Here is a 13753-nt window from a genome sequence, read left to right as displayed (position 1 = left end):
AGCAGCCTTTAGGGGAAGAGTCAGATCCAAAGAACTGTGTCCATCTTGTTGAAGAAACTCCATTCAAAAATTGCATGTTGGAAACTTTAACACAGATCAAATAAAGAGATTTCTTTCCAGCAGAATCAAAACTTTCCAGAACTGGTGTTTTCAGAGTCAGTAAACGGCTTTCATCTTCTACCCAGTCTTCCACAGCCGGTCTTACATTGATTAATGGAAAAAGATGACCATACCCCTCAACCCACTCATTTAGGGCGTCTGGGTCTTTCAAAAAAACTTGATAATCTGTGCTCAAGTCCTTGAAAATCTCTGCAATGCATTGTTGTAAAAATGGATTGATTTCACACCACTTCTTTGGCTCAAGTCTTGCAACTCACTTCTCAGGATATGTCCCAGCTTGTAGCACCCAGCTGCTAACAGTCGTGCTCGCACATTTTCCGATGACAACAGTCTTGAAGATAAGAAGGAGTTAAAAAACAATGGTTCCTCAAACAACCAATGACCAACAGGTATATTAGGTGGTCTTAATACGATAAAAACCTTCCAGGCCTCCAGCACAGATCTATAAAAGGGGGTGAGATCCACCATTTCTTTCTCTTGCAATTGCATTAAAAACAAATGTTTGTCAAAGCCCATTCCACCTGCCCTCCTCAAAAGAGCTGTTGCAGTGTCCATCCAGGCAGAGTTTTTATTAAACAAGAGTCTTTGGGCTGTCTGCAGCCGAAAAGTCATTATCCTGGACTTAATATCCACCAAGCCCTGTCCGCCTTCTTCTACTGGGAGATACAAAGCCGCTGCTCGAATCCAGTGTTGTCCTGACCAGAAAAAAGTCACCAAACTCCTTTGAATACTCTGAATTAATCCTGTAGGTGGCTGCAGTACGCACAGTTTATGCCAAAGAGTAGAAGCCACTAAATTATTAGCAACCAAAACTCTTCCCCTGTAGGACAACTGGGGTAGCAACCATTTCCAGCGAGACAATCGGGTACACACTCTTTCCTCTAAACCCTCCCAATTTAACTTTTGAGACTCACTTTTCCCAAAATAAACACCTAAAATCTTTAACCCCTCTCTTTTCCATGTAAGATCTCCTGGCAACTGTGGAAGATTTTCAACAGAAAACTGCCCTGACCAAAAAGCCTCACTTTTGTCCCAGTTCACTTTCGCCAATGAAGCCTTTTCATACACACTGAGTGCATTAACCAGAGCCTTAATGTCTTTTTCATGATTAACAAACACAGTCACGTCATCGGCATAAGCACTTACAGTAATACTTGAACTCTGAGATAGACCAGGAACAATAAAACCAGACAAAGTTTTACGTAAATTAAAAAGAAGAGGCTCAATAGCAATGCTATACAGTTGCCCTGATAAAGGACAACCTTGTCTGATACCCCTTGAAACTGGGATTGGCCGGCTTAACCCACCTCCCACTTTAACAATGCAAGCCGCACCAAAATACAACAATTTGACCATGTTTAAGAAAGAATCACCAATACCAAAAGCTTTTAAAACATCAAAAAGATAACCATGATCAACCCGATCAAAGGCTTTCTCTTGATCTAAAGAAATTAAACCAACTTTCATTTCAAAACTTTTACAAATATCTAAAATATCCCGAATTAGAAACAAATGATCCATTATTGTTCTTTCTGGGATACAATAAGTTTGATCTTTTTGTACAATCAAATTGAGATATTTTTTAAGTCTGTTAGCAAGACACTTAGACATAATTTTGTAATCAGTAGTCAGTAATGCAACAGGTCTCCAATTTTTTAAAAGAGATAAATCTCCCTTTTTTGGTAATAAAGATAGCACAGCACGTTGACAAGATATAGGCAAACAACCATCTTTGCTACATTCACAGAAAACCTCATATAAGTCTTCTCCAATACAGTTCCAGAAACGCTTGTAAAATTCAGACGGCAACCCATCTATACCAGGAGATCGTCCAATGCCAAGCTGACCAACTGCAGTAGTGAGTTCTTGCAGAGATAATTCAGTGTCCAAGGCAATCTTAGAGTCTGAGTCTATTTGAGGCAAATCTTGAATTAGCTGCTCGGCACAGTCAGTATCACATTTTTCAGCAGCATAAAGACTGGAATAAAAAGTCACTGCATGATGCCTCATCTCCGTGATGTTACTGGTTACCCTCCCATCAGGAAGGCGAAGACATGACATCTGTTTCTGTTGTGCCACTTTGTGCTCCAAATTAAAAAAATAAGCACTAGGAGCATCCATGTCATTTACAGAGACAAAACGAGACCTTACAAGAGCTCCCTTCACCCTTTCATTCAAATACAACCCCAGTTCTCTTTTTTTTTCTTGCAGGTTATTAAACAGATTAGGATCATATCTATTAATTAAATCCACCTCCATATTTGATATGTCCTTTTCAATTGACTGAATAATTTCTCTTAATTTAATAGTGGAATTAGCAGTATGTTGCAAACAAAACAATTTAATGTTTGTTTTCCCCATGTCCCACCACTGTTTTAAATTTTCAAAAGTGTCTTTACACAATCTCCACTGTTGCCAAAAAGTCTCAAAATGTTTACAAAAATTAAGATCCTGAAGCAATTTAGTGTTAAAATGCCAATAAGAAGACTTCTTTGTACACTTGGACATATTTATAGTAAGAGAAACCAAATGATGATCTGTATACCCTACTGGAATGATACAACAATCAATACTCGTGGACTTCGTGGGGAAGTCGTGGCCTAATGGTTAGAGAGTTGGACTCGTGATCCAAAGGTTGCGGGTTCGAGTCTCCGGCCGGCAGGGATTGTAGGTGGGGGGAGTGAATGTCCAGCGCTCTCTCCACCCTCAATACCACGACTGAGGTGCCCTTGAGCAAGGCACCGAACCCCCAACTGCTCCCCGGGCGCTGCAGCATAAATGCTGCCCACTGCTCCGGGTGTGTGTTCACGGTGTGTGTGTGTGTGTTCACTGCTGTGTGTGTGCACGCGTGATGGGTTAAATGCAGAGCACGAATTCCGAGTATGGGTCACCATACTTGGCTGAATGTCACTTCACTTCACTACTCCGACTACTAAGATGATTGGACATATAGATCCTATCCAATCGAGCAGCACTGACTCTGTTATCTGTCATTTTAATCCAAGTATATTGTCTCACTTGTGGATGTTTAATCCGCCACATATCTAAGAGATCTATTTCTCTAATTATTTTTGATAATTGAGATGCAGACTGAAGATGAGGTTCTTCACTTGTGAGATCAATAGTAACATTTTCAGTACAATTCCAATCACCTCCCATGATTATATTTCCATCAGCACATAACATTAAAGCATTTCTTAACATCCTGAAAAAAGTTTGTCGTTCGTGTCCCACATTGGGTGCATATGCATTTACAAAGTAAAAAAGAGCTCCATCAATATCAGCCTTTACTATTACTAATCTTCCATTTACAGGTTCCTCTTTTTTTAAAACATTAACTCTTAGATCTGGAGAGAATAAGATTGCCAACCCAGCACTCACATTTGTTTTGTGGCTAAGTATATATTGCCCTTTCCACCATAATCCCCACTCAAATTCATTAGCAATATCGCTATGCGTTTCTTGAAGGAAAATAACATTTAATTTTTTTCCCTCTATTGTTTCAGAAACAAGCGCACGCTTACATTCATCCCTTCCACCATTAATATTAAGTGAGCCAACCCTCAATAATTCCATTAAAAATGCTGGAAGAAAGAGCAGACAGGCAGAAAAAAGCAGAAATATAGAAAAAGACACCATGTGAAGTTTAAAAAAAAAACAATTACAACAGTACTCTTGACGTTCTCTTTTTCTCTGTTTTTCTAGCCTTTCTAACAGTAGTTAAGTGCTTTTTTAAACGAAACCTCTTCTTTTCGCTCAGGAGATCAACCCCTACAGTCTTCTGAAGAAAAGTAACTGACTTTACAAATTTTTCTACATCAGGAAAGAATTCTTTAACATTAACCTGCTTTCCAAAAGTATTATCTAGAAACTGATCGATTTCCTCTAAAGTATATAAAGAGAGCTCCTTCTGAGTATCTTGAGAGCTCTCTTCAAACCCATACTGTGAGCAGGAGTCCATATCCAACACAGAAGACTCATCTGACAAATCATCCTCTGCTGCTGTCATTGAATCTGTTCTACTCTTCACTGCATCGCACACATGCTGAACAAAACTAGTACTTGGCAACACATTCTCGTCACATTTATTGTCCTGTTCAACAACTAAGTGTTCTTTACTCTTAGCCACATCATCATCAGTATATGAACTTGTTGTCACTACCACTGGTATCTCTGAGGTATTCGCCGCTACATTTAAAGCCATGTTCACCTCTGACTGCCTTACCTCCGTGAGGCCTGAAATCTCCTCCTGACCTGTTTGTACGGATGAAGCCTGAGCATCAGTCTCTATCACTGGGCCGATGTTTTCCTGTCCACGATCTTTATGCGGACACATCTGCCGTTTATGGCCGATATCGCCGCATTCAAAACAGCGCAAACTTCCGGTAGTTGCATAAATCATATAAGCTCCCCCTTCATGTTTTATACGAAAAGAAACGTTAAGTGTGAGATCTGGTGATTCTAAAAACATGTAAACCTGTCTCCTAAAAGACATGACATGCTTCAATGACGGGTTCTTACACCCGAGAGAGATCTTGCCAAACCGCACTAATTCACGCTCTAATACGTCATCAGAGATGAACGGCGGGACGTTCGAAATCACTACTCTACTCGATGCATTATGCAGCGGTGTAACTTGCACTAATTCATCTTTAATGATAAGCCCACTTTCGATCACCTGATTCACAAGTTGTTGTTGTTTAAAAAAAACGACTACAGCTCTGTTCATTCTAGAAGCAGAGGAAATATTATCATGTCCTACCTTCTCTCCTGCTGCAACTAAAACATCCTCCGGCATACACCTGAAACCATTGCGCAGAGAGATGGATGGCGTCTCCACATGGAACGCCATCCTCCTCTAACACGACTCCCACTTTTTCCACAAAAATAAATAACTAATACAAACCATACAAAAGTACAAAAAAAGGAAAAGAGAAATTGAAGAAGAAAACAAAACGAAGCAAAAAAAACACAAAAAAAGTGAAACTTTCACAGCTTCACTCCCGCCCAGCACTACTCTCACCCACAACCTCCCGACATGCACCACGTGAGAGAGAGAGAGAGAGAGAGAGAGAGAGAGAGAGAGAGAGAGACAGAGAGAGAGAGAGAGAGAGAGAGAGACAGAGAGAGAGAGAGACAGACAGAGAGACAGAGAGACAGACAGAGAGGGAAGTGTGTTGATCTGTGGAGATCTAAATGCCAGGACAGGATCTCTTCCCGACTACACCACAGATAACGGGAATAACTACATTTTTGGACAGAGCTTCACACAAAACACTGTAAACTACCCAAGAAATAACTCTGTTGAGCAAGTGAATAAAAACGGGAAGCTTCTGCTGGAGCTCTGTCGAAGCCTCGATCTGTACCTCGTCAATGGCAGGGTGAGAGGGGACTCTCTTGGAAGGTACACCTATAGTTCATTTCATGGTTGCTCAACGGTTGATTACATGATCACAGATCTAGATTCATTCTCTTTCAGAGCATTCACAGTCAAACCTCTAACACCCCTATCAGACCACAGTCAAATTACTCTATACCTAAAAAGGACAACAAATACGAGCATACACTCACAGCCCAGTAAGCTGTACAACATTAGAGAGAATTACAGATGGGCACGAAACAGCACAGAAAAATCACTTTAAACAACTTTATAGTGAAATTATAATGACCCCAGAACAAACCCAAAAATATGAAAAAATGATTCCTATGGAACGTACAATTGGTAAATATCAAAACCCATTAGACTACCCCATTACAGAAAATGAACTGATTGATCAAATCCAGGCCCTAAAAAACAAAAAAGCAAGTGGCCCAGATGGCATCCTCAACGAAATGCTCAAGAACACAGAGCACAAATTAAGATCGGCTCTACTAAAACTGTTCAACTTGGTTCTGAGTGTTGGTCATTTCCCTGAAAGCTGGAACCGAGGACTCATAACGCCCATATTCAAGAGTGGAGACAAATCAGACCCAAACAATTACAGAGGCATCTGTGTGAGCAGTAATCTGGGGAAGCTGTTCTGCAAGATCATCAACACAAGACTTGTACACTTCCTTACAGAGCACAATGTCCTCAGCAAAAGCCAGATTATAGAACAACAGACCACATCTTCACCCTACACACCCTGATCCACAAATACATTAACCAAAACAAAACCAACATATTTGCTTGCTTTGTAGATTTCCAAAAGGCCTTTGATTCAATTTGGCATGAAGGTCTGCTGTCAAAACTTCTAGAATCAGGTATTGGGGGTAAAACATACAATATTATAAAAACAATGTATTCAAACAATCAATGCGCAATTAAAATTGGAAATAAACGAACAGAGTTCTTCACTCAAGGCAGGGCTGTCCACTATCACCGACCCTCTTCAATATCTACATTAATGAACTGGCAAAACTCCTGGAACAATCAGCAGCACCTGGCCTCACACTACATGACTCCAACATTAAGTTCTTGCTGTTTGCAGATGATCTGGTTCTGCTGTCTCCAACAGAAGAGGGTCTACAGCAGAACCTGGACATCCTGCACAAGTTCTGTCAGACCTGGGCCCTGACTATTAATCCTAACAAAACCAAAGTACTAACATTTCAGAAAAGACCCAGACTTCAGGGAAAGAGACACAATTTCAGCCTCGGTACGACCAATATTGAACATGCCACAAACTACACATACCTCGGGCTGAAGATAAATGCAACTGGTAAACTAAATTTGGCTGTGAATGAACTGAAAGAGAAAGCAAGAAGGGCCTTTTACGCCATCAAAAAATCGATCCAAATTCAAATACCAATTAGAATCTGGCTCAAAATATTCCAATCAGTCATAGAACCTATTGCATTATATGGCAGTGAAGTGTGGGGTCCTCTCCTAAATCACCAATTTGAGAAATGGGACAAAAATCCTCTTGAAGCCCTGCATGCTGAGTTCTGTAAGAGCATCCTCGGAGTACAGAGGAGCACACCCAACAACGCATGCAGGGCAGAATTAGGCCAATACCCTCTACTAATGCACATTGAGAAACGAGCCATCACATTCTGGAAACACTTAAAAATGAGCGACCCCAACTCTTATCATTTTAAAGCCCTTAAAAACCATGAAGTGAACCCTGAAAAAAGTCCCCTGATTCAGATGGTCCTGAAGCTGCAAACACAGACTAACATGACTAACATCCAGCAGCAGGACACTCAAATAATCAGCCACAACATTTGGCCCAACCAAATTATAAAAGAACAAAAAGAAAATGATCTAACCTATTGGAAAGAAACAACAGAAAAACAAAGTAAACTTGAATGTTATTTGGCCCTAAATAGAGATTCCACAACTGCAGAATATCTGAGTACAGTGAAAGACTGTAAACTAAGAAGACAGATGACGAGGTACAGACTGAGCGGTCATACTCTGACTATAGAGACGGGCAGATATCGACAGCACTGGCTGCCCAGAGAGAGCCGCATCTGTCCATACTGTACTCATGGAGAAGTGGAGACAGAGCAACACTTCCTCACCAGCTGTCCTAACTATCAACACATTAGAGAGGCATTTTATCCACAATTTGAAACACTTTACCCTGACTTCAAAATGTTAAACAAGAAAACACAACTTCAGTATTTATTAGGTGAAAAACAAGATTGTATCTCACTAGCAGCAAGATACATTGATGCCTGTCACAAAAAGAGGGAGGAGTCAACAAATCAGTGATGCGCCCACACACACACACACACTCACACACACAAACACACACTTTTAAACTGTTCACAGAATTCTAGAATTAATTTGTTCTATTTTGTTTAATTATATATACACATGCATGTATTTTTTATTTTTTTTTAATATACATACTTGTTCTATATTTAATGTAAACACTATGCTTTGGCAATACATTGTAACAATTGTCATGCCAATAAAGCACATATTGAATTGAATTGAATTGAGAGAGAGAGAGAGAGAGAGAGAGAGAGACATAGACAGAGAGAGAGTGTGTGTGTGTGTGTGTGTGTGTGTGTGTGTGAGTGAGTGAGTGCGCATTTTTGTGACAAATGAGGAATAAATTTGTATAATGACACAGGTGTTATAATGACAGGTATTACAAGGTGAAGGTGACTTCAGGACATTGACCCATGTCCCCACTTTTCAAAACACTTATAAATCATACAGAGTGAGTTTTTTGGGGGAAAGCAGAAATGCTCAAAGTCTCCTGTGAGGGCTAAGTTTAGGTGTAGGGTAGGTGTAGGGCAATAGCACACACAGTTTGTTCAGAATAAAAACCATTACACCTACGGGATGAACCCACTTTTCACAAAAACAAACGTGTGTGTGTGTGTGTTATAGTGAGTGAGTGAGTGAGTGTGTGTGTGTGTTTACAAGCTGTTATACTGTCTTTCCATGGATCCGAATCTGAGACTTTGTTTCATATCAAAAGTAACAAAGCACTAATTTTATTGTGATTTATTGGATGCAATAAATGTTTACAACAATGTTTTGTTCATTAAATAAAAACTATTAGTTTAGATTAACTGATTCTTGAGATCTAAGAATTGATACAGTTTACTAAAAATGAGAATCGATTAAAATCGTGAAATTAATATTTTTTACTCATGTCGTGTTAAAGACATTCATCATCATATGACTAAACAACAGCAGAACTGTATGCATTATATTACAACACAAAAATAATGGAAAAGTTTAGACAAAATACCGCCGGTTACTTTGCCTTTTTCATTGGTGAATAAACAGAACTAACCATTGAATTAATCTGAGCAACACTCAGCAACCGACTCTTGTGAGTGAATCTGTTTTGAACAAATGACTCGTTCATAGCAACAGTGACTGACCTGCAGAAAGAGTCACTGATGGATCAATCAGCAGCTGAACACACAAACCGATACCCTGACGGTGCGATCGGAGAACTGTATTCATCACAGCTGACCAAATGCTGACCGTTCCCCTCATCTCTGAAATCTGTGTGTGTGTGTGTGTGTACCTCAGACTCAAAGTCCATGTTGAGAATGCGGTCAGCTTCGTCCATCACCAGATACTTGAGTGCTCGCAGGTTGAATCCTTTGGTGTTCTCCAAGTGATCGATCAAACGTCCTGGAGTCGCTGAGAGTCACAGAGAACGAATCACAATCTGAATCTGATTCAAATCACAGCACTATGACATTCAACACATACTCAGTAATGACTCGACTCTCCACTGAAGCCTGATCAGACGAGAAGAGATCAGAAGCTCTTACCGATCACCACGTGAGGCTTCTTAGCCAGAACCAGAGCCTGAGACATCATATCGATCCCTCCCACAACCACCGCTGGAAAACACAGACACACGCAACATTAGGCGGCAGTGTGTGACAGGCAGCGATAGCTGTGTTACAGCAGTGTGTTATCAGCGGTCACATGACTGCGCTTCATCGACTCAGAAGAACAGCAGTATTTGAAGAGAGTCTCTGCTGTAAATCTGACTCAGTGAGTATGTGTGTGAGTGTGTGTTATAGTGTGTGTGAGTGTGTGTGTGTTATAGTGTGTGTGAGTGTGTTATAGTGTGTGTGTGATTGTCACCGGTCTTGACGCCGATGCTGGATCCGAGCGCGTCGAACTGCTCTGCGATCTGGAAGGCCAGCTCTCTGGTGGGAGTCAAGATCAGAGAGTGCAGCCGCTGCGCAGACGATAGCAGACACTGCAGGATAGGAAGAGCAAATGCTCCGGTCTTCCCCGAGCCCGTCTCCGCCAGACCGATCACGTCACGCCCTGAGAGACACACACACACACACACACACAGATTAATACAACACACACGTCTCCGCCAAACCAATCACGGCACGCCCTGAGAGACACACACACACACACACACACACACACAGATTAACACACACACACCAAGGTTGGGGGATGTCTACAATGAAAGATTGCGATGGATGAAATCTGTATTCAGAAAGGCACGATTGCTAACAATAGCCTGTTACATTACAGTACACTTCACTTACATGACTGAGGATGATGGTGAGTGATTTACAGATCCTGAGCAGCACTGACAAACATCTGAGTTCTGCCGCTCCTCAGTATAAACAGAGTACACGTGAGTACATCTCGAAAGTGAAACTAAAAAGCTATCGAGCATATTAAAGCAGTTTCAATGCCAGGCATAATAGCGGCAGCCATCAGCACAACCCTACAACACACACACACACACACACACACACTAACAGACTAGAGCAACCATAGCGAGTGTGTGTGTGTGTGTCTGGAGCCACTCTGGTCTCAGACTGCTCTCTGCTGTGTGTTTCAGGGTTAGTGTGAGCTGATCAGGTGTGTGTGTGTGTGTGTGTGTGTGTGTGAGTGTGTGTGTGTGTGTGTGTGTGTGTGTGAGAGAGTGTGTGCATGTTTATGTGGTTTATGAGGACACAAATGTGTATAATGACATGGGTATGACAGAGGTATTACAATATGAAGGTGGTTTATGAGGACACTGCCTATGTCCCCGTAATTCAAAAGGCTTAAAAAACATACTAAATGGTGTTTTTTTGAAAATCTAAAAATGCACAAAGTCTCCTGTGAGGGCTAAGTTTAGGTGTAGGGTTGGTGTAGGGCAATAGCACACACAGTTTGTTCAGTATAAAAACCATTACGCCTATGGAGAGTCCCCATAAACCACAAAAACCAACATGTGTGTGTGTGTGTGTGTGTGTGTGTGAGTGAGTGTGTCTGTATATGTGTGAGTGTGTGTGTGTGTGTGTGTGTGTGTGAGTGTGTGTGTGTGTGTGAGGAGCTACTCACCCTCCAGAGCCACAGGAATGGCTTCTATCTGGATCTTGGTCGGTTTCTTCCATCCCAGCAGATCACAGGCTTCACAGAGAACTTCAGTGACGCCCTAAAACACACACACACACACACACAGAGAGAGAGAGAGAGAGAGAGAGAGAGAGAGAGAGAGAGTGTTACACATGCTGATGTTTATTTTCAGGAGAGAGTTTGACTGAGTGTGTGTGTGTCTGTGTGTGTGTGAGTGTGTATGTGTGCCCGCCCAGTCAGTGTGTGAGTGAGTGTGTATGTGCCTGCCCAGTCAGTGTGTGTGTGAGTGCGTTAGTGTTGTCAAAAATATGGATATTTCGATAAATATCGATACTGAAATATCTGAACGGTACCAATATGAATTTCCCGAAGTATGGATACACCGATACTAGCCGAGCTTCTCTCCAGAGGCGCTGCACAAGCACCACACGTGACCGCACTCGTCTCCTTCGCTCTGGTTAAATAGCACAAGTGAAGTGAATAGAAAGATGACTGCTCTGGTTGTTAAAGAACACAGCAGGAGCGCTATCTGTAGGATCTATGATCTCCGCGATGCAGAGAACGCCACGGAATCCAGTCATAAACACGGAATTTACAGTTTAACGCGGAATGTCAGGAATTTGTCAAAGTTTGGATGAATTAATCAAAAGTAGGTCATTACACTTAAATCAAATCGCGATATGGACTAGTATCTGTAAATATTAAGCTGCAGAAGTGTATTTAAATATGAATCCTGCATGTTCTGCGCGTCTCTGTGTGAATGTGCTGCACGTGCGGTTGTGTTTACTAATGTGGCGCTCGCGGTGATTTCAGCGTCTGCCGTCTCAATGAGGACATAAATACATCAACAATATCTCCAGAACTGATCTGAAAGCACTTTACCAGCATTTTACCATTTAATTTGAGTAAAACTAGCGTCATATCATACACACACAGAACTTTAGAAGTATTCACGGCAACCCGTCAAAATAAACGTTCGGTTTAACCTATTAAAGACCGTGTGCCAGAAATAGGCTATATTACTATTATTTAGTAGAATGTACATAATACTACTACTGTTCACTTTTTAAAAAGAAATAAATCACAAAATATTTTAATAATACATTAATATTCCATCATTTTAATAGTAAATCCCCTTCATTTGCCAGAAATGTAAATGTTTAATTTATTACTTCAAATATAAATGAATTAAAATTGTTTTATGCCTTCATCTGATATCCAGTCAAATTTAAATACACAACACAGAATTTCTGAGGGGGAAAACACATTTCATAAGGCTACTGTAAGAATAAAGAAACATTGTTTGTATGCATTCAAATAGCCTAACAGACATGCTAAAACACAGAATTTGGTAACAATAAAACATAAGGTGAGAAAAAAATAAAACATTTCATACGGCCCTAAACGTGTCATTTTTATTACACTTTTAATAAATTAAATGTTAAATTGTATAATTTCCATGATTTTAATGAATTAGACATGCTTTTAGATTAATAGCATTTAATTTGACCATAAAAAAAAAAAAGAGTCCAGAAAAATTCAAACGGAATCCAGAAAAATTAAAATGGAAAAAATTGAATGTAGAAAAAAATATAACGGAATTTGTGGAAAAATAAAAGGGATTTCATAGGGCCCTATATCTGGAAATATTTTGGTTATGAAGCAAATGAGAATATCAGCAAATAGAACTTTGGATTTTAATTAGTACATGTATTAGTAAACGTTAGTTTCAATTAACATTTAACTAAGATTAATAAAAGATTAATAAATAAATCAACAAATGCAGTACCTCAAGACATTTTTTTGTTCATGTAAAATATACCGCATGTTCTCGACTTGTTACATTTATCTTTAAATTTAAAAAATTACCCCCTTTTTTTTCTCCGTGGTATCGAAAATGGTATCGAATATCGATATTTTTCAAGGTATCGTATCGAAGTTAGAAATTCCAGTATCGTGACAACACTAGAGTGCGTGTGTGTGTCCGCCCAGTCAGTGTGTGTGAGTGTGTGAGTGCGTGTGTATGTATGTGTGAGTGTGTGTATGTGCCCGCCCAGTCAGTGTGTGTGTGTGAGTGAGTGTGTGCCCACCCAGTCAGTGTGTGAGTGAGTGTGTGAGTGCGTGTGTGTATGTATGTGTGAGTGTGTGTGTGTCCGCCCAGTCAGTGTGTGTGAGTGTGTGAGTGCGTGTGTATGTATGTGTGAGTGTGTGTATGTGCCCGCCCAGTCAGTGTGTGTGTGTGAGTGAGTGTGTGCCCACCCAGTCAGTGTGTGAGTGAGTGTGTGAGTGCGTGTGTGTATGTATGTGTGAGTGTGTGTGTGCCCGCCCAGTCAGTGTGTGAGTGAGTGTGTGAGTGCGTGTGTGTATGTATGTGTGAGTGTGTGTGTGCCCGCCCAGTCAGTGTGTGTGAGTGTGTGAGTGCGTGTGTATGTATGTGTGAGTGTGTGTATGTGCCCGCCCAGTCAGTGTGTGTGTGTGAGTGAGTGTGTGCCCACCCAGTCAGTGTGTGAGTGAGTGTGTGAGTGCGTGTGTATGTATGTGTGAGTGTGTGTGTGCCCGCCCAGTCAGTGTGTGAGTGAGTGTGTGAGTGCGTGTGTATGTATGTGTGAGTGTGTGTGTGCCCGCCCAGTCAGTGTGTGAGTGAGTGTGTGAGTGCGTGTGTATGTATGTGTGAGTGTGTGTATGTGCCCGCCCAGTCAGTGTGTGTGTGTGAGTGAGTGTGTGCCCACCCAGTCAGTGTGTGAGTGAGTGCGTGTGTGTGTGTCCGCCCAGTCAGTGTGTGTGAGTGCGTGTGTGTGTGTGTATGTATGTGTGAGTGTGTGTGTGCCCGCCCAGTCAGTGTGTGAG

At 41.1% G+C, this 13753-nt stretch overlaps 1 protein-coding gene across 1 annotated transcript in view; it reads right to left on the bottom strand.

Moving 5' to 3' along the window:
- The window catches only part of LOC306867686 (putative ATP-dependent RNA helicase DDX47), a 34891-nt gene that overhangs the window by 18152 nt on the left and 2986 nt on the right, over nt 1-13753 (bottom strand). Inside the window, exons 2-5 of the mRNA XM_079413508.1 lie at nt 10892-10985; nt 9677-9865; nt 9355-9426; nt 9102-9220 (exon numbers count right to left, since the gene is read on the bottom strand). Coding sequence (XP_079269634.1) covers nt 9102-9220; nt 9355-9426; nt 9677-9865; nt 10892-10985 — 474 coding nt within the window. The remainder of the gene's footprint in view (nt 1-9101; nt 9221-9354; nt 9427-9676; nt 9866-10891; nt 10986-13753) is intronic.

This window comes from Barbus barbus (assembly GCF_936440315.1).
Source record: "Barbus barbus genome assembly, chromosome: 4".
NCBI classification, from domain to species: domain Eukaryota; kingdom Metazoa; phylum Chordata; class Actinopteri; order Cypriniformes; family Cyprinidae; genus Barbus; species Barbus barbus.
This window is presented reverse-complemented; position numbering and strand designations above follow the sequence as displayed.